General features: G+C 35.4%; 2 protein-coding genes and 1 pseudogene across 4 annotated transcripts in view; 1 reads left to right on the top strand and 2 right to left on the bottom strand.

The window, feature by feature from the left end:
- Positions 1 to 9,277, bottom strand: part of LOC106638851 (uncharacterized) — a 153,079-nt gene extending 143,802 nt beyond the window's left edge. Inside the window, exon 1 of the mRNA XM_089594798.1 lies at positions 9,143 to 9,277. Within this exon, the coding sequence (XP_089450924.1) occupies positions 9,143 to 9,224 (82 nt within the window). The 5' untranslated portion in view covers positions 9,225 to 9,277. The remainder of the gene's footprint in view (positions 1 to 9,142) is intronic.
- Positions 9,278 to 11,330: 2,053 nt separating this feature from the next.
- On the bottom strand, positions 11,331 to 14,247 carry LOC106638890 (cyclin-dependent kinase 9-like; annotated as a pseudogene). The gene is made up of 8 exons (XR_016293155.1): positions 14,119 to 14,247; positions 13,760 to 13,942; positions 13,597 to 13,681; positions 13,439 to 13,529; positions 13,204 to 13,370; positions 12,769 to 13,013; positions 12,535 to 12,682; positions 11,331 to 12,454 (listed from the first exon to the last, which is right to left on the bottom strand). The product of XR_016293155.1 is annotated as a cyclin-dependent kinase 9-like (transcript).
- A 703-nt stretch (positions 14,248 to 14,950) lies between these two features.
- On the top strand, positions 14,951 to 16,947 carry PI31 (Proteasome inhibitor 31 kDa). Of its 2 annotated transcripts, none has more exons than XM_014352269.3 (5): positions 14,951 to 15,311; positions 15,612 to 15,758; positions 15,874 to 16,142; positions 16,459 to 16,611; positions 16,680 to 16,947. In XM_014352269.3, exons 1-5 carry the CDS (start codon positions 15,150 to 15,152, stop codon positions 16,807 to 16,809), a joined length of 861 nt encoding a protein of 286 aa, XP_014207755.2. In that variant the 5' UTR covers positions 14,951 to 15,149; the 3' UTR covers positions 16,810 to 16,947. The 2 variants fall into 2 exon arrangements, with proteins under 2 accessions (XP_014207755.2, XP_014207754.2); XM_014352268.3 differs by having other exon boundaries at positions 14,952 to 15,311; positions 15,609 to 15,758; positions 16,680 to 16,944.
- Positions 16,948 to 21,875: the final 4,928 nt, after the last annotated feature.

Genomic DNA, 21,875 nt, shown 5'->3' with positions numbered 1-21,875 from the left:
AACAGCATCACGAATAATCATCATTATCGAATGGTTCTCGAATTGTCGGCAGCTTTCTCCCAAAATCCCCTTAGTGGGTGCATATCCCTCGTACCCACCTATCTTGCTCCTCTGATCGTTTAACGCCCGTGACTTTGCCGTAAGCCTCGCGTTACAAAACTAATCTTGATTTATAATTCTCACTTCACGCGGGTAATGTGAGTACCCTAGGTATTGTTTCGTTCAGGAAATAACTGGTTGTTGATTGGTAATTATATGAAAGTTTTTATATTTTTCGTCACATCGTTAGTAAAGTTAAAAATGTCTCATCCAAAAATAATAAATTTACTCTACTGTTTTTTTTAATATAAACATAGCTTTTTTGTTCATTATTTTATGATATTATAATTTTATAATGTTACTTTAAGATCAGACGTTCTTTTACTTGGCTGACGATATTACGTCTGACCATACGCAGGGATGCTCTACTTACTCAAATATTCTGAACATAAAAAGTTTTACTTTGACAATGATTTTTTTATGTCTTAAAAAAACTGTTGGCTATTTATGAATTTGTTAAATGAATATAAAAATACGAATGTGCTTGAGGAGCATACAAAAAAAATGTGTTACAGTTGCATATAAATAAGAACTGTAATCCTACTAAAGAATTTAAAATTATAGAACTGAAAAAAAATGTTAAGTATGTCAAAAATGTTCCTTTTTTCCGTAGATATACTCTAGTTAACAATGAGTGCAATGTTTTTGATTACTCCTTTTAATATTAAATTCAACCAAAACCCTCAAAACACTTTCAACATTAATCATATTAGATGCAGTTACTCACATTGCCACTATTTTCCACTCCTAACTATTTACCAAGAGATTCGTCCGAATTTCCTTGCGTATATCGTCAACAAAAGTAAATTCCTCGAAGAATGTACAACTCAAAACTATAAACTTCACAGCATATATACATGAGGTGGCTGGGGTTTCCCCAAAATTACATTTCTCCCAGTGCATTCATGCGAATGGAGCGCGTACATAGCGATGGACTCGGGCTGCGCTTTTTACTCGTCGGCGCATGCCGATCTTTTTTTTTTGACGAGTACAAGTTTAAAGCTGAGAATACCTTTAGAAATGAAGAGAAAAAAATTTTCTTTTTCTTGCTACCCGAGGAAACGAAATTTCAGCTCTGCAGCACAAACGAGGGTCGAGGATTTACGTGTTCTTTTTTCAACTCAAGTATACAAACGCGCAGTCGCTCCAACAAAGTCTAAATGAAAGGTCCTCAGAGAGGATTATTTTTACTGTTCCATTCCAAAAAAAAAAAATAAATAAATAAATAAATTAAGATCCTTGTGAGTTGAAAAAATTCATGCTTCCATTTTACTCTTTGTAGTCCGAAAATTGAGCTCAACAGAGTCTGATGAATAAAAAACGAGGAGGTACTTTAATTTCAAAGACAAACTATAACATGTACACTCGATGGCTTCGGTGGCACTTGAAAATCAAAAACCTCCTTCAGCGTAATGGACATTCCGGCAAATTTTTGTTTGTTTCATTTTTAATTTTTCCAACCTCACCCCTCGAGTGCTCACGAAACCCCCCACCACCAAACGAGCACTGCACAAAGCAGATGCACGCGAATCGAAACAGCCAAAGTTGGAGTACAATCGCACCGTCAACGACACTCGGCCCTCGGATGTGCCGTGCCCAGGCATTGTTCTCGCACGCAAACGCTGCCCTTCCACCTCCCGTGCCCATCTTATACTCCAATTCACCGGCAGAACCCGTGTATCTCTCCATTCTGTGCACGGACATGTATTGAAAATCAATGCTTCAACCCATGCATATGTATGTATACATAAAGAGACCCGCAGCACTGCTTTTTCCTTCCGTGGGGGCATGACGAGCAGGTGTTATCGACACGTTATTATGGAAAGGGGGAAACAAGGGAAAGGGAGAAAGGGGGGGGATAAGAGGGTCAGGGGTGTAGTGTATGATGTGCACAGGGGTGGGCGTCCGGAGCGCGTGTACACGCTCCACGCCGTGATTTATTGGATCAGAAACAAGCTTGGTGCGTCGCTGTGTGTGTATATACACGGGGCGTATGGGGGAAGGGTGGAGGACCGGGAGGACAATGGAGGGATGTGTCAATCAGCAGGTACACACCGAACGCACCGGCTCGGGGATTCAAAGTCCGAGTTGTGGGAATCACTTTGTTCGCGTCCAACTCCCCCCTCCCCAACCCCATCCCCCTCTTTATCCATCTTCTCTTATTGTTCTCCGTTTTAAGCGTTTGTTCGTACAATTGGATTTATTCGCGATTGTGGCGGGCGATTTTTTACACGTGCACTTGGATGTCGATTATTAATTGAGATGTCAGGAGTATATAGCAATATTTTACGTCATACTATATTCTAAAACGTTGGCTCAAATAACAGTACTTTTTTTTTCTTTTCCTTATTTTTGTACAGACTATCTTTATTATTATTATTTTTTTATTTAAAAAAATTTTTTTTTATTTTAGTCTTAGACTTTGAGTTGTATTTCTTGCAATTTTCAGGTACCCGTTGATTTACTATCCGCAAATATACTACGATAACCCAATAAGCTTTGAGTTAATGAAAAAAAAATAAAGTTGTTCTAATGGTAAATATACTTTTGAGTTGGTATTCTTGTACTTTAAATGAAGAAATTGATGCAAGTGCTTTCTGTTTGACAAATATAAAAATAAAATCCATTAAGTTGCCAAAATAACTGTTGAAACAACAACGAGGGTAGAAATGTGCCACAGCAAAGCAAAGGAACAAGCAAATATTCAAATGCAAGCACATACATCAGTTGAGTTTGGCTAAATCTACCTAAAAGCTCTCCTCGTTGATGAATCGTAGTTAATTAAATTGCCAAAGTTATGGTCATTTGATGTAATTGCCACAAACTGCCAGTGCTAATCATAGTGGATTCAGCATGTTTTTGAATGGTGACTGTGACAAACAACATTTTAACTTTCCCTTTATATTTATTAAATCCTTACTGCTATTATTGAATGTGTAGTCAGTCAAATAAACTCAAAAAAAATTGTGACCCACTCAAAAAATGTACTCGCAGCATAAATCGTACAAAATAGCAGGAAATATTTTAATACCTAAAAAGTTTAATGAGGATTCTCTGGTTATTATATAAATATATATGAAACCTAATTAAACTGTACTTCCTTTGAAAAGAGTTATGATTGCATATATTAATAAATAAATGGCAGGTAACATGTAAAACGTAAGTGTAATTCATTGGGGCGTTAATAATTTGGGAAAATGAAGGCACGGGTGTGCAACGCAGTGCGCATGAAGCTCTCGTAATATGACGAAGCCAATTGGTTGCATTAAGCGTTAACCGATGCCAATTTGAGCACGTAGACAGTTCTCTCATCTCTGTCGGTGCTGGGAAAACTCGTGTAATTTTACATTCCAATTACATCTTGTATTTCCCTTCGCGTATATTTTGCTCATTACCTTTTCGTATCGAATCGACGGAAGCCTTACTAAATTCAAACGAAATTCTCATTTCTCGTATTTTTAAAATCATTGAACTAAGTATTTTTTTATAGGTGCATAATATTTTACGGCTTTTTTAGTTATTAACTATTATTATAATACTAAAGACGATGCTGATGTTTTAATTATTGGTTATTTTTTTAAAACAAATATAATTATAATACTGAAGTTCTTTTTACAATTATTGCAATTACTATTATTATTGTCATGATAATAATTATTGTTATTGTTATAAATACTATTATTATTTTTATTATTATTATTATTATTATTATTATTGTATTTAAAAACGAATTAAAACTTTGGTGATTTACATAGAGTTGAATAATAAGTTGTGATTGATTGATAATATATTTCTTGTTTTGTAGATCATAAATTTTTTTTAGAAATTTTACGTAGCATCATCGATTAAACAATGACAGTGATGATGACGATAAATGTAACGTATCATGACATGAAACGTATTATGGATTTATTTCAACACACGTTGATGAGTGAGAGCTTCTTAAAAAAGCCATACAGCAACGTTTTTTGTTAAAAATGAAAATAAAAGTATGGAAAGACACTTCCGGGGTGAAAAAAAAAAAAAAAACAGTAAAAATGTAGTGTTGACACTAAACAAGAAAAACTTTATACAATTGACTTTACGGTAAAATTTCATTCCGTGAAAACATGCGAAAGGTTTCCCTATAAAATTCCCTAAAACTCAGTCGAACCATTGATTATTACAAAAAACCCCGTAAAAAAAACTTGCGTTCTCGAGTGCACAGTAGTAAGCTTGAAAAAAAAGAAAAGAAAAAAAAAATGGTTAGCTGTATGAAAAAATTAATCGAAAAAAAAGGCGAGACCGACCTTCCAAGATTCCAATGCGAAATTGAATGAACTATCTAACACCAAACTCAGCCCTCGAACGACCCGACTCCCGTTTTACGAAGCCACCCTCACGACACCGCGAACCACCCGAGTATAGGTACAACTCCCATAGCAAAGTTCACCTTGGCGCTCCTCCCTCCAATTTACCGCACGTACCAGTCCAACACGTGTGTGACACGCGTCAAAAAGGCCAATCTCCCTCTCTCTTGGCTGTAGGTACGTAAACCAGCGAGAGGCAAAACGCAGCCCCTCCCGAGAGTGACGGGGGATGATATTCTCGCTCAAGCGCCCACTTACGTGCATAGGGTACCATATATACCAGTCGGGCGCACTTGTACCTTCCATTTCTCTGCTAAGCTACGGTTATGACTGTATAACTCGCCGTGCGATTATACTTCATGTGCATTCACTGGCCCGAGCGTGCATCGTAAATTGCAGCTCATTAAAAGAGATACAGCAGAGGGAGGGAGGGAGGGAGGGTGGAAACATTTCGTTGCTGATTACGAGGGCCGCGCGAGTACAGGGATCGTTAGCTCGTTCGGTTGGGCGTTTAATAGTCGGTCCGCGAAAATGTGACGGTGGCTGGGAAGGAAAATGGAGAAAAAAAACAACATTGCACGCACGAGAGGTGAGTGAGCCGCTTTTTCCCTTTTTTTATTTTTCTTTTTTCTTTGTTCGTACACTTCTTCCGAGAGGGCTTTTCCTTGATATTACTCGATGGGTGCGAGAAATTAAACTTTATGGTTTGGTTGTCCAAAGAAATACGAGAATTTTTGAAATAGGGATACGTCAAAGATGCATACGTTGATCAACGTAGGAGTTGTGCAATTCATCAAGTTATTGGGACTTTTTTTTTTTTTTCAACGATTTCAACCTGAAATAAGCCAAAATAAATATTAAAGGTACGGATGAAATGAAATCTAATAAAATAGTATCGAAAACCTCATGAAATCAATACATTTATGACATTTTCCTTCAATTAGAATCAACGTTATAATATACCCAAATGAAGTCAATGTGAAATCATATTGAAATTATTGAAATTAAAGTCTTAAATGAGATGGTTTCCTCAGGTTAGAGTGCATAAATGCTCGTAATTTTTTCAGTAAGGTGTAACTTGCCCTGTATCCACAGTTTTATGTCAAATAAGCAACCTCAGCAAGCAAATACAACTAATATAAATTAAAAGCATAGTTAAAACTTTACTAAATTTAATTATCAATTATCATTATTAAACCGAATAAACATTTTTTTTTCTTAAAACAATATCATATCTTCTACGTAAATAGTACTTCTTTATTGAATATAAATTTTTTTTGTGATAATTTTTACTCGAAAAGTAACGTTTTTGTCATTGCAGGGGGAAAAATAACATCGGATCATTTAAGTTTCACTATCAATGTATATATAGGTTAAAAAAAAATTACACAAAAACTGCCCCACGCGTTTTATATGATCTTTAAACGAAATTCGCACAATTTTAATACAACACAGCCACCCAGAGTTTGCGTGACCGTTTGTACAGTTGCACGAATTTTGATACGCCTGGACAACCAACTGCATAGATACCCTCAAATCGCATTGTACGTAGCCTCTCACTTTCATACATATATAGTTAAGTATAATCTCGTGTCAATGCGAGCACACGCAGACAAGCCGAGCACCACAACCAAACCCTACGGCAGGCCTAACGAAGCTTTTCCCGTGAACATTACTCCGCTTGTGCATTTTCCACCCCTTCCTCGTCAACCCCCCCAAACTACTCCTGCCAACTCTCTGGGTCGCGTGCAATTTTCTTTCCTTTCGCAGGTACGTTTTTTTTTTTTTTTTTTCACTCCCTCATGAACTACTCCTATCATTTATTCAACGAGGGGGAGGCCGCGCAAAAGTTGGACGATCATCGGCTGTCCACGACCGCGTGCATTATTCAGGTCGCTTTCGCGACTTCATCATATCCAAGTGCATTATTAACCTTTTTCGCCCTCGCTGCTTTCGTCACGCTTGAAATATTTAGTGGGCCTTTTCGCCGCCGTCGCCGCTACCTTCTGTCCATACATCGCCGCGTTGAGGAGAAAAAAAGGCGGTGGTAATGTCGACTTGTGCGCGTACAGGTGTGCTCGTTACGGGATTATTTGGGGAAAAAAGGGCGATCGAGTTTTTTTGTGAATTTTTGCGTTAAGCTCATACATTGTGGTGTTTATTTTGCCGTGAAAGCTTGTTTGATGCGCCAAGGATTGTTTGCTCCTTTTTTTTTTCTATCTCCAGCATTGAGCGGATGATTTTTGTACTTTTGATCGCTGATCAGCGTGTTTTCCTGGAACCTCGATGTGATTTGGAATTGGGATGTTGCAAGGTTTCCGAGGAAAGCCATAGTCTTGGGCAACAAACATATTAATATTGAGCCTCTAGCCGGAAAAATATAAATCAACTCATCCCGTTTCGAAACTGCGTGAAATACACGAAATATCCACTAACAAAAATTGAAAGAACAAAAATTTAATCCACGTGCTCAAAAAAAAAAAAGAAAAAAACTTTCAGCTTTATTTGCGTGAAATGTATCAGATTTGTTTCATTTTTTGCGTCAAAAAATAAAAGCCCCAAAATGGCCATTTCGTTATTTAATTTAGCCGATCATCGTTACCAAAAAATCATGTAGATACACATATCAACTTTTTTAACTCCCGGACCTTGTGTACGTACACACGCCACTTTAAAACTTTGAAAAAAAAGAAAAAAAACCCAAGCCACTCAAACTCTAGCGCAGTGGTAACAAGGTAACCGAAAAATTCACGGAGATGGCGCGGGTGCAGTAATTCACTTATTATTTTCACACCCTTTCGAAGAAGAAGGCAATGGATAGAGCGACGTCCCCTCGATATTTTCCCGCTAGAAAGTCACGTTCCATACTCACCGAGGGGGAGAAAAAAAGGCAAGCCACACACACCTGAGGACCCTCCCGACTCTGTCGGTGGCGAAAAGTTTCTCCTGTACCCTATACACATGCATGCTACTCCTCTCGACCGAACCATTCAACTTTGCCCGTATATAGAGAGTCAGGGAAGAAAAACTCTTTGCCAACTCCGTGTGTATACATACGTACACACATGTATGGACGTGTGCACGTCGTAATATCAGTCGAGATTTTCAAGCACTCGCTCTTCCCTTTTGCGCTCAGTTAGGTGTATGTCTTTTTTTTTTTTTTTTTTTTTTTTTTTTTGAGTTTCCTCTGCGTTAACGAATTTTTTTTTTTGTGTTTTGAAATAACGCTCGGTCCAACGGAAATTGAAATCGTTACGAAAAAGTACTTACTCGAATCGAGCTTTCACTTGTTGAATTTTAGTCGAGTATTTTATAAACCGTAATTTTTGAAAATCAGGTAGTTTTGTATTTTCGAGTCATAAACTTTGATGTTTCAAAACTCAACGAGTCTCGAGTTCGAACAACATGAACTAAAACCTATGGGTTTCAAAAAGAATTATAATCTGCATCAGTTGCACTCGGGCGAAACCAAAGCCCACGTACGACACGTACCAAGTGACGGGGAATCTAGAATTTTTTTTTGTAATTAAACTTCGCGGTGCTGTCAAATGTAAAATCTATATAATACGTTTAATGGTACAATTGTGATGCTGCGATGAACAAAATCCTCGATCGCGATCTAGCACAGATAGAAAGGCATCACACACGCATATGTACTTACCCTTGGTTTTTTTCTTCGCATTTTTTCGTACGCGATCTAGGGGCAATTTTCCCGACGCGAGTTTGTTCTACAAATACGGGGCGCATGAAAATAGCGTTGCCACCGATACGTGCTAGGAATAAAGTAAATGTGGGTATATATACACACGCGGTTGGTGACTTTTTGCCTAATGTGACGTGCCCAGTGGAGCGATGCGATTATTAACGTCGAAATACATAATGGTCCCTGCATTGATACGCATCGATGAAGGATTTTTGTCGATGAGTATAGTTGTTTTTTAAATTTTACCTGAGATTACTAGAAATTTCTTGATTTTATTTCGTTGCAATAAGAAGAGACAACTTTTTTTTTTATTTCTCATTTTTGTACATTTCATTCGCGTTAACGGGCAAAACAGGCAATTATTTACACTCGTGTGAAATCAGTACGAAGATCGTCATTTTTAAATGGTTTAATTCGTTTGGACGGCCAATAATTTGAAATACAGTTGCTAAGTATCGAAAAACTTTTCGAAATTGTTCCAATCCCACTCGAGGGAGGTTTTGAAAAAGTTTTTATACACACACCCACATACTTAATTAAGCTTAAAAAAATCAGAAAAACCAAACGTAAAACAAAATTTTCCCCCATTAAACCCATTTCACTGGTAACTACAGCAAATTTAATATTGAAGTTAAACTTCAAATAGGTAGGATGTATGCAAGATAGTTGAAAAATCCTTAAATTAAAATTTGTTCCACTGTTAGGACAAGTGTTCCAAATAAACAAGGTAACCCTAAATTTTTGTCCACTTAAACCACTTGGACAGTAATTTTAAAGTTACACTTCAAATCGGCAGCGCGTATGCAAAACAGTGGCAAAAAGACCAAACCAACGTCTGCTTCAAATCAACGGCAGACAAAATCATACAAAAAAGACCCTCGTTGCATAAATCACATAAACTACGTAAGCTCATGTCAGATATAATGATCGAAAAACGAAGCATATTCCCGTGGTCTATATTGAAAAACATAGTGCAACGCGTCAGACTCACCGATAAGCACGAGATAAAAGCTGAGCAGCCAGAGCACCGCAAAAAGGCGACCGAAGCTCCTCGCCATACCCGGCTTGCTCATCACCTCACCGGCAACTCAATTATTGTATTGTACTTTGCCAAGCTCCCCCGAAAAACCACCGGCACTCCGGTTTCCTTATCCTTACCACCCCACACTGTTCACTTCACTTTCCTACTTGGTCGTCACATCGCGCGTCACCCCGTAACAATCATATATGCTCCTCAATCGTATACATACCATCGCAGTATACTCAAGACGCAACGAAAGGTGATCACGGCGAGCACGTGCACCTCACACCCTACCGCGAAACAGTGACTCGCGAGCCTTCCCACGTCGCGGTTCGAGCGTTACTGCGGTGTCGCGTGGCTTGCTCCGACGCACCACCCCCCGACTACCCCCTTCTCTTTCTTCTTCGTTCACGCTCGTGCGCGCGGCCTTTCACCCTCGGCACTCGAGAATTTTTTTTTTTTTTTTTTTTCTTTTCACAAGAGCCGGGAGTGTATTTTCCAGGCGGGCTGGTGAAATTTTTCATTTCCATCAACGGAGCCTTTTTTGAGACTCGAGAATTAAAATATGTAGGAAGCTGGGCCCGGGGGGTGGTTTTGGGGGCTGTCATCGAACGGGTGCCCTGCTATTTAGGCATGATATGGTTATCAATTTTGGCTCTATCCGTTAGATCCCGGGTGGAAGAAATTTAATTTGTTACGTATATGTTTGGTTCCGCAATTGGAAAAGTTGCATTTTTGGAGCTCCTTTTTTTTCTCCTAGCAACGATATTTGTAACTGTACGAAAAAAATCTTGTTTTTTTTTGCTTCGAAAATTTTATTTTATTACCGTAATAGAGAATGTAATTTTTAAGATGTTAGGCATTTGAATATGATTGTTAGTTATTTTGAAATCACACGTCTATGGTTAATCAGCATTAATATTTTTTGTACAAGTACCGTTGGGTTATCAAATTGTTTTCTTTTTCCTTAAAATTTTCAACTCATCGTTGATTCAACAAGTTAATTATTCACTCAGGTATGCATATTTTTCCTATTTTAATAATATTGTTTGGAAAAAAAAGAAAAAGAAGTTTTTGCAATTGAATATGACTATTTGTACCACTTAATTATTCAGTAAAACCCACCAAAAAAACAACTATTGTGATTACTAAATGATTACATGATGGACTGAAAATAAAAATTTTCCTACAACCGAGTAAACATTCTCTTGCGACGAGCAGTATTTTTATGAATAAATGTTTTTTATTTTAATCAAATTATCTTAGCAAACGTATATTCTTGACTGCGAAGACATTGTCTTTCAATGAAACGTACAGATAATACTATTCGGTCAAAGCAGCGGAGATGCAAGAGTTCCAGAGACCTTTTCATAAGGATACATAATCCTTCAAAAAGTATTTACACAATGGGCCACAGATTTCACCGCAAACGTTGTACATACTTTTTTTTAAATTATTTTCTCTCTCACGATGAATCAGCCGAGCTTTTGTCCGAAAAATCAGTCCTTTTGCACGTAGACTACCGATTAGTGGGATTGCGAGTGCAAATGGAGGCAAAGGGCTAAAACGCGCTGGTGATATTTTCGCGCAGTGGCAGAAAATGTAAACCCGTCCCCTTCTCTTTGACCCTCCCAGCCTCCGACAAGCTTTGCCCGGAGCCTTTGACGTTTCTTGCGAGTACTTTGTTGCAATGCTTCATACGAATATCTTTGGGTTATTGATCTCTAGTTTTTCATGACAAATTGGGCATGTACGATGCTATTTTCTTGAATTTCGCTTTTTTTTTTTTTTTATAAATGTGCACGGTATAATGGGTGAAACAAATGTAACGTTTCGATAGAAAAGTTTTATTTTTGAAGTAAGGACAATTGTACTTAAGAGTACACGTGTCTTTCTGACCGAATATTGATTTTTCTACTGCAGCCATGAGGTGATATTGCGATTCAAATTGGTACGTACTAGTGACGCAAGCTACTCGTTTAGGCATTTTAATTTATATTACAGCGTTTCATTTCTAGATTTTTTTCAGAACATGCACTCAAATTAACGAGGGTCCTTTCATTACAGCCCAAAAATGTCCAACTCGAAAATTTTTCGTACATTCGTATAATTCATACCTAGTGGAATTTATGAGAGAAAAATTTCACAGGCAAGAAGGTTTGAGTCAAGGTTTTTATTGTTTTTCAAAAGGATAGATTACAGTTGTTTTGAGTACAATTGATTTTTTTATTTTTCTTCATTCCAAGTTGATAAGGTTTTCCGGACAAACCAGTACCTGCTCCGACCTTAATCTGTGTACATGTATTAAATACCTATTACAATAAGATTAAAGTTGGAGATTTATACACTTCAGTTGTTGGTAAATTGAAAATTTTATAAAAACAATTTTTTTTAACATTCTGATGAATTCTTATCGCCATAGTGACTTTTACGTTTCAATAGTATATAAAAATAGAAACAATTTCATTTATATATTTTTTCTCGTAACAAACTATATACTCTATTATGTTTATGACAACAATTTTAACACTATTGTTTGGTTTGATAAAAGTTGTACGTTAGTATAAAAATATCATATAAAAATTTAAAAACTTTAAAATTGATTTTAATACGTGCAAAAAATATTTAATGTGATATGATGGACAACCAGCGACGTTTCTGTGAAACACTGCAGATAATTTTTCATTATTTCTCCACCCCCCAAATTATTCTCTAAAAAATATATATATATATTATTATATAGATAACATGTCAATAGAGTAAAAGGCACTTCAAATATACGAATTATTGTACACGTGGCACTCAAAATATTGTAGAAAATAAGAATTCAAATCCGTTTTCCGGTTTCTTTTGCCGCAAAAATATACTTTCAATGTGTATTATTATTATAGTATCAATGAACAATTATTCCATTAAAAAAAGAAAAGACAAAAAACGTCGGGGAAGCAGGGATAAAGAAAATTACCCGACTGCATAAAATTGTCAAAATAATAAAATCATTAAAAAACTCTATCTTCATAGTCCGTGTCTGCCGAGGTGGTACTTGAATGAGCTTGACCCCACACGTGTCCTGGTCCTTGGTATAGCATAGTACTGAAACATACTTTGGGTATGTTGGGCCAAAATTTTGCGCAAATCGCAAGGCAAGGGCTCAGTCCAAAAGAAATCATGGTCCAATGCCGCATCAGAACTGATTCTTTGGCTGGGATCCAGTATAAGCAGTTTGTCCAACAAGTCACGTGCACATGAATCCCTGACGTAAAATTTCATTTTGACTTCGAGCTGAAATAAGACTTCATTTGAAATGTACATCATTGCTTGTGCTTAGGAGTAAAACTAAAACTGTAACGATAAATTTGAACCTTGCGTTCTCGTCCGCGTACGAGCATCATCTTCTTATATAACTCTAGCTTTTCCACTCCTGGCCAAACGACAGGTGTTATGGACCCACAAAGTTGACATATTAAATTGAGTTGATGTTGTTCAGTGCTTCCTGGCATTATCGGGAATCTGTAATTGTTAGGCAATATAATATGAAATATTGAATATTGTTTACTTGTGCTTTCAAAGATATTTAATATTCAAAATATAAATACCGATTCCACATCTCAGCCATTATGCAGCCAGCACCCCACAAATCAACTGGTGGCCCATAGTTCTTTGCACCCAACAGTAACTCTGGTGGTCTGTACCAAAGAGTTACGATTTTTTCAGATGAGTAACACTTTTTCTGGTCATTATTGCTTCTGATGAATGATTTTGCTAGACCAAAGTCGGACAATTTCAGCACACCAGATTTTGTTATCAAAATATTTGCAGATTTAATGTCTCTGTGCAGGATCTAAAAGAAGAATATTTAAAATAGGTATTGCTGTGTCAGTGTTTGAAAACTATTTTCTGAGCACCTTAAAAATAACTTTGGACTGTTAACATGACCAAAAACAATTATTTAGATGAAATTATAATACTTGCTATACGTTCCGTGTTATTTTGAGGTGCTCAAGAATTTTTATTCTATTTATAGTACAAACATTGTTGGCATGTATGAAATACAGTCCATGGAACAACTGTTTCATGATGCTTTTTTTCTCCCCTAAACTGAATTGCACATTCATATTTGAAAGGAGACCTGCAAGGTCATGTTCACAAAAATCCATTACCAAATAAAATTTTGGAAGCAGTTGATCACGTTGTGTAGCTGTGAAAGAAACAACGACATTCACTTCTTTGAATTTTCAATTGTCAGTAAATAAAGTTGTTTCTCACCTTTAGCTTTACAGACTTCAATGTAATCAACGATATTTTTATTTTTCAATTGTTGCAATAACTTGATCTCTTTCAAGGTATTGATGGGAAACTGCAAAAGTAGTCAATGTCGAAATATTTGTGTAACACATTTTATGAGAAAATCAAATGCAACTTACACCTCCTCTGTTGTCACTCATTACAATTTTTTTCATCGCAACAAATTTCTTTCGATTTGTTGTATCACGTGCCTTAAAAACTTCTCTGTTAAATTTACAATGCACAATATTAAAAATAGGAAAAAAGAGTTTTTAAACAATGTCAACTGCACACGTGTCTTACCCATAAGTTCCTTGGCCTATTTTAGCAACTTTCTCGTATTTTGAGGCATCATGACAAAATGGAAAGATAAATTTTCGAACATACCTTTCTTTTTCTTTTTTATTCATGTTTATCGGTGGACTTGTAAGATTTTCAATTGTACGTAAATAATATACGTAAATAAATGTATGTTTGACAAAAGCTCTGTAAAAATGTGGAGAATGTAAGAAAAATATTCACGTCAACTATACCCAAGTAAATAAGGCCTAAGTAAATTTAGAGTCCTAATTGGCACTTGTGCAGAGGCTTTATTTAGGGCTTACTTACTTGGGTGTAGTTGAGGTGAATATTTTTCTTACGTTCTTAATATTATTACTTACACGTGACAAAAGTAAAAGATATTTTTTACGAATAAACGATGCCACACTAGTATACGTCGCCTCTGTCTTTGATTGCGTGTTTTTACACCACTAACTGTTAACTGTCATCATCACTAACGGACTAACGTCCGTTTGCTAGTTTCAATTAATTTTAAAACTTTCGATAAGAGAGTTCCTTATCAAGGAATGTACGGAACCTGAACTTCATGAAATAAGTACACATTGTTTTCTGCTCTCTCTCTCTCTCCATTTTAGTTAGTAAGTAAATAATTGTGCCAACTGATGTACAACTGTGCAAAAAAATTTCAAGTTAGGGCTTCTGTAAATTCACATGAAAAGAACGTATAATCCATTTTTCTCTTGCACCTAATATTAACCATAAATTTAAAAATGAGAACTAAAACAATTATTGCTTGTACATACTTTTCAATAGTTTATCCGTTCTAGTATTCTTTACGGAGTAATAAAAATTACGGACTTTATTTTACAAGACTCTAAAAATTTTTTTGATAAAATTATTGTTTAATTACAAAATTGAGATTTATAAAAATCATGGAAACAAAGTTTTAAAACTGAATGATTTCAAAATGTATTTTTTAATGTATATGCCATATGTTACTAGTTATGTAATAAGCTGCATAATCATCTTCCTTGATTTATTATAAATATTTTATCTATAAATTAATGTTTTATCCAACGTAATAAAGTTTTAATGCTTTTTTTTAATCGCGCGGTTATTTGGTGACTACTAACGAAACGGAACGAACGGACCGGACCGAGTTGCGTTTTTCAGTGACTTGAACGCACCCTAAAGTTGACAAAAAAAAATACTTATAAGTACACCAAGTTGTTTGGTTTGGTCATGATGACAACACCATTATGATTATCTAATTGCGTCGTTATTGTTGCTGCGTCTTAAGAGAAAAACGTTATCAATAAAATAACTAAATAGATAACAAATAGTAACTGCAAACAAAAAAGTTGCAAAAAAAACAACGTAAAAACAGTGACAGCTAAAAAGAGAGGGAGAGATGGCAACCGAGTCGACGTCAAGCACCACAGATACTTTCGGCTTTGAATTGATTCACAAATTGTCAGCTAGTCAAATAAACAAGAAAGAGGACGTGCTTGTTCTTCTGGTACACTGGCACCTAGTGAAGAATGGATTCAAGTGCCTTGGCTCCGGAGATGCTGTAAGTACATACCTAACCCATAAATAACCAAATTCAAATCACCATCACTCACTTTATATTTGCATATTACGTGTACTTGGTTGAAATTTCTGTGTTAGTTGTGCGTGTACGAAATTGGTTTGACTGCTGTCACTTGGCCAAACCTAACCCTTCACCACCAGCTAATAATTGCAACATTGCAGGCGTTGTTTCATATCAGTATACTGTAAATCAAAACATGCTAAGAACTTGTTTTTCATGATGTATACAAGTATCTTACTGCAATTACGCTTATTCTTTAAATGTGTGATGTTCTAGAAGACCATTGGCCCTTCCGAAGAGGGATCGGAACTGTTACCAGAGGGATGGAGTCAAGAACTAAATTATTCGCTTCGCTACATCAAGGAGGCAAAACTGTACATTCTGATGGCAGTGAAATCTGATAACGACCTAATTTTCAATTTTCTGGTGAGATCCACATTATTGTTTTTTTTTTTTTTTTTTTTTTTTTTTCAATTTTCAAACAAGTTGCTCACAACTGTTGACAGCTAGATGTTAGTAAGTTTGGCTGTACGATTTACAGAAGGTCGAGAGTCATGCAGTTTCTAATGTACAGTTTCCAATCGATACTGTCAAAGCACTTCAAGGGCCCCTGGCCGTGTTGGTGCCAGACTATGAGCAAGTTCTGAATTCTTTGAAAATTAATCTTATAGAACCTGTCTCTACTGGCAGTGGAGTCGAGGTCTCTACTCAAACTTCCGAATCTCAGACCAACAGACCCAGAAGGGACCCAGACGATGACCCACTTAGGGTAGGGCCACCACACAGACCGATTGGTCAAGTAATGCCAGGGTAATAATTTTTAAAAATCCTTCTTTTATTCCAGATGTCTCATGATATCGATGTCCTAGAGAGACATGAGTTTTGGCGTTACTCCAACTTTTGAAACCTTCCCTCGGTATCCTTCTGGAATCCTTTCAGAACCTTTTCAAAATTCTTGTCATAGGTACTACTTAGAGAAACTAGCTACTTATACTCATGATAATGACTTGGATACTCTAGATTTTTAATTTAATTTGCTATCGACATAATGCCATCCATAACGATAAAAATTCAAGTACAACGAATTTTTTCTTAACACTTATTCACGAAACAACATTACTTTTAGGCACCCTCTTGGACCTGCAAATCCGTTTGATATAGGTCGAGATGACTTGGATCCATTTGGACAGGGAAGAGGAGGAATGCTGTTTGACCCATTTTCCAGAGGGCCTAACATACATCCATCTCCAGGTATTGGAATACCTGGCAGATTACCACGGTAATACAAAATCATAACAAATAAAAAATAATGCTTACAAGTATAACACACGAAAAATATTTCAACAGTGGGTCTGTTCCTCCTGGTGCACGATTTGATCCATTTGGCCCTCTACCTGATGATTTTCCACATAACAGGCGGAATCCACCAGACGGTGACCACTTTCCACCTCCCGGTAATTATGACGCGTACATGTAAGAAAATTTTCAACAAAGCCTCGAGTCCTACCATCTAAGAAATTTAAAAAATAACGAACAACTGTAATAAATTATTTTGAATAAAGTGTAACATTTCTATTAAAAAACTTTGTTATATACATTTATGAAAAATAAAAATATACGTGTTTATATTTCTCAAAAACTCAAATGGCAGTCTAAATTAATTTTTGTATTTGTGGATTCTTTCACGTGTTTCAGTGTAGATGCTAACTAGCCACCATTGTAGTCCTCCCCCAGTCTTGTTCTAATCCACTCTCTAAACTTAATTTTTTCTTACCTTGGCGAGAAAGGAAGGATAAAAGCTCCCGAAACTCTTTCCTCACGTGTGCATCATCCACTTATAGACTCTTGAAACGTATCCTGATGACGTAAAAACAAAATATACATACCTTTCGCGTAATACAATGAAAACATTTTTCTTTTCATTTAATATTTATTCAACATTGGATTAAAATCAAACAATAATCAGTAAAAATGCAACTATATTACTTTAACGCACAATTAAAAAAAAAAAAATAAGAGCTTTTTCAAAAATTTACGATGCATTTGTTGCAAAAAATAAAACGCCGTCTCTCACTGAATTCTACAAAAAAAAAAGGGAAAAATTAAAAGCTCTCTCCCGTATATTACGGATTTCAAGGCAAGATCTTCCAACGAGATTCGCCGACTTGACTGTGAAGTTCGGTAAACAATGCGGATATACATTCGCGCCCCCGGAAAGCCGGCTTATGCGAGAGATAAAGTCCTTTCTCCTTTCGTCGCGTCGCCCTCCCGTTGAAACTAGCAAAGTTTCGGTCTGTGAAATCGCACCGGGAGGGAAGGGATATTCGTTCCAAAGTGAAACAAGAGAGATTTGGGACGCCGAGAATAATACAATGTGTACGTAGATGATGGACGAACGAGTTAAATTAGGATGAGTAACGAATACGTGTTTGAGCAAAGTAGGTAAGTTAAATAGAAGAGATGTATAGAGTCTGGTGTAAGGCGAGTTGAGAATATGATGGATTTCTTTTCTTTTTTTTGCTCGTTACTCTATAGTTTTCATGGGACAGAAGTGACATTGCAACGAAGTTTTGATGGGGGTTTACAGTTGGGTATACATACCCAAGTATAAAAAACTGTCGCTATATACATTTATGTTAGGGAATAACTGATTAAAAAAATGTAGACACCTTATTTTATCCAGGAAGGCAATTTTTCTTTCTTTTTTCAAAGGTTCACAACAAATTTTAATGCTTCGTGATTCTGTGAACGTGCCATTGTGGGTTTATTATCAACCCCTAATTTCGTTCTGTTTTATGGCACTAAGAAAAAGGTGAAAAAAAAACACTGCAACTAAAATAGTGTAGGGATGAGTAAGTATATTATACAGATAATCTCTGTGAGCTGCAGTCGCACCGGGAAGATGGGATAATAAGTAGCGCGACAATCCGGCCATTATAAGGTAAACGTGTTTACACATATCTACATAAATAATTATACAAAAAAGTTATCCATTATGTATGATCTTGATCAAATAAATTATTTTTCTGCACTTAATTCGTTATTTTCGTGTAATACTGAGAAAATATTTTGAAAAATCGTTATCGGTACGTATTTTTGTTTTCTCATCTCCTTCGTTGAAATGTTTTTTGGGGGTTGATAAGAAATTTAAAACTATAAGGTAAAACTAAACCCAAAAATCAGAAATTGACTGAGTCCAGCAAAAATTAGTAGATCCAATCATAATTGTATGCTTGTTTTATTTTATTTTTGTACGTAAATTAAAGAAAATATCTTTACTACACTAAAATCTGCAAAAGGACCATTAAATCAATTTTGACGGGTTTATTTCTTTTTTTTGTCTAAAGCAAAATACTCCTTCGATCGATTGTAGTTTACTTCAAAATGGCTTTTATTATCAAAAAATTGTTTAACCAATTATTACATCGATTGAGCTTTTAACTCTTGAAAAGTAAATGGGAATCAGGTCATGGGAGTCAATGAGATGTTCTTCGACTATCTCGAAAGTCATTCAGAAGAGAAAAAGTATTTTTTCAGACGATTTACTTCCCAGCATCGAATAAAAGTACAGACTGACGGAATTAAACGGGTCGTTAATAAAAGGGACGAGGGCACGGGGGGCCACGAAAAAAAAAAAACAATGAAGATTTTATTGGAAAATAATATAAATGTGAGCCAATATCTTCTGGACTCCCGTCATGAAAAAAGCGCAAAGTACTTGTAAATAATTATATTAATAACAGGGTGTTTATACACTACTTCAGTTACGCTTCATTTAGATAAAATATATTTTGAAGGGAAAATAAAAAATAGTACAATAGTCGTTAATTACTCAAGGCATTGTAATAAAATTTACATCCGACCGTACATGTAAGTCTTGCCACAGATATACTACATTGTTTCATTAACGTGATTACCGATTACCTGCATTATCAAAGAATTAAAAGGTAATACTAGTAACAACTTATGTATACGAATACGACCAGGGGTGTTTTCCGCAATCGTCACCTTAGCGGCGTTACCACCACGACCTACGTATATATATATAAAGTTATAACTTTACAGACTCTGATTTTATCATTCTGGTAAAGAGAGCACGGTGTAAGATGTACGTAAAGTTATGTGTAGTAATTAAAGTAATTACTACTAAGTAATGCCATATGGTCGATTTTATTAAACCGTATGAATATCTGTATTTTTGGAGGTCGACTTTTGAATGAAAAATAAATTGTAAACGTGCCGCAAGTAGCACAAAAAATGTTAACTTTTTATTATCTATCTATAAGATACGTTGCGGCTGGTTTATAACTAATAAAGTGACTTTACTGTAAGTAGCAATAATTATTTTGGATCAGCGCCATCTAGCGGTCTTTATTTTTTGGCCAAAAGTGGCTCCCAAAATTCTCAATCAGAGCATTCAGGATTAGAGCCATTTAATCAATTATAAACCAGCCGCAACTCATGATAAAGCTATAAAACAAAAAAATAACGATACATGTGTTTTTGGCGGCAAGTTAACAATCTATTTTCTACCAAAAATTGACCTCCTATGTGTTTATACTTTTTAAGATGAATTTTTGAGTAAAAGATAGATTGTTATCTTGCCGCCAAAAACACACGTACTATTATTTTTTTATTTTATAGCTTCGTCATAAGTTGCGGCTGGTTTGTAATTGACTAAATAGCTCTAATCCTGAATGCTCTGATTGAGAATTTTAGGAGCCACTTTTGGCCAAAAAATAAAGACCGCTAGATGGCGCTGATCCAAAAAACTATTACTCTCTACTACAGTAGAGCCACTTTATTTACTATAAACTAGCCGCAACTGATTTTATAGATAGACAATGAAATGTTTAAATTTTCTGTGTTATCTGCGGCAAGTTTACAGTTTGTCGTCGAGCCAAAAATCGACATGTAAAAGTATAAATATTCTACTTAAGTATTTTATATGGCTTATAAAATCAACCATATTCACAAACTTACAATACCTTAGACCTTTCACCATTGACTTATGGAAGCACAGGCAGTACAGCCCTTTGACTTTATAGTTTTAATCAACAGTTAACTTAAGTATTTGATATGTATTGTGTCACTGAAATCTTGAATAACGATCAAGCACATACGTGAATTTATTAGTCTCTTGAGACAACCGAAGAAAAAAGGCTTAATAAAGAGTTTCAGTCACACGAAGAGTCTCCTATGAATGGAGCATTGGATCTCACGTAATCAGAGAATGTTCTTTGATTATTTATAAGACTTAAAATTTACTAATCTGTAATGAATGTATTTTTTATTCAGTAAGATCCAATGCTCCATTCTTAAGAGACTCTTCCTGTGACTGCTTCTCTTTTAGGCCTTTTTTTTCAGTTGTCTCTTTTCGACTGATTAATTTACGTATTTATTTGATCCTAATTCAAGATTTCTGTAACACAAATTTTTATTGAAATAAGGAAAAACCAAATTTTAAAGGAGCAAATGCATATTTACAGTATCAACTGTTATGATTAAAATTTATAAAACTTGAACAATTGCTTTATTCAAACGTTTTATCAAGATTTATGTTTCACTTTTCTCGTTGGTAAATCTTATTAGTTCATAAATTTCTTTAATATTTTGTTATTTGTGATGCAAGTTGAGACTTTTAACTTGTGTGTTATCAAACTTTATTATTGTTATATTAAAACCTCACAACATGAATGTGTGATACATTGCACTGTAACATATCACTGAAAGTTTTTTTAATCAAACATACTTAAACCATTACATTATTTTTAAGGATTAATCAAAATGAATTTATTGTATACAACAACAACTTGTTAACTTTCAATATTTAAAACCATTTAACAGTGTACATACAAGGTCATTTCAATTAAAAAATTAATTAAGGTAGGATTGGTAGGATCAGCTTCTGCAGACTTACAATAAGATTTCAGAGCTGCTTGTATAATCGACATTTATTATTTGTTAAATGTAAAACAAATAAAGCTCTATGTTTAATTAACAAATTTTCTTTATTTACAAATAAACACAAACCCTCAACATAAAATTATGAATTTTCACTTTTTTTTTATCTTTTAAACATCTCTGATTTAGTGAAATTAAATGCTCCATTCTTATGAGATTCTTCTTGTCCCTGAACATCATTTTTGAGCCTTTTTTCTTCTGTCATCTCTTTTAGACTGATAAATTCAAGTAGTTAATTGACTGCTCTTCAAGATTTCTGTAACAATACGTATCATATAAGAAAACTGTTTATTTAAACTATAACGTTAATGGGCCGTACTTCCATAAGTTAATGGTAAAAAAAACTTGAGGTATTGTTATTTTTTTTTTTGTGGTCGATTTTATAAGCCATATAAGATAAGTAGAATATTTATACTTTTACATGTCGATTTTTGGCTCAATGATAAACTGTAAACTTGCCGCAGATAACACAGAAAATTTAAACTTTTTATAATCTATCTACAAGATCAGTTGCGGCTGGTTTATAGTTGACAAAGTGTCTCTACTGTGAAAAGTTGAAAAGTATTTTTATTTAGATCA

Source organism: Copidosoma floridanum, unplaced genomic scaffold, assembly GCF_036245765.1.
Source record: "Copidosoma floridanum isolate Cflo_tuat_1 unplaced genomic scaffold, Cflo_Japanese_pri ptg000021l, whole genome shotgun sequence".
Taxonomy (NCBI): domain Eukaryota; kingdom Metazoa; phylum Arthropoda; class Insecta; order Hymenoptera; family Encyrtidae; genus Copidosoma; species Copidosoma floridanum.
The sequence above is the reverse complement of the archived record's forward strand: the minus strand, read 5'-3'. Positions and strand labels throughout refer to the sequence as shown.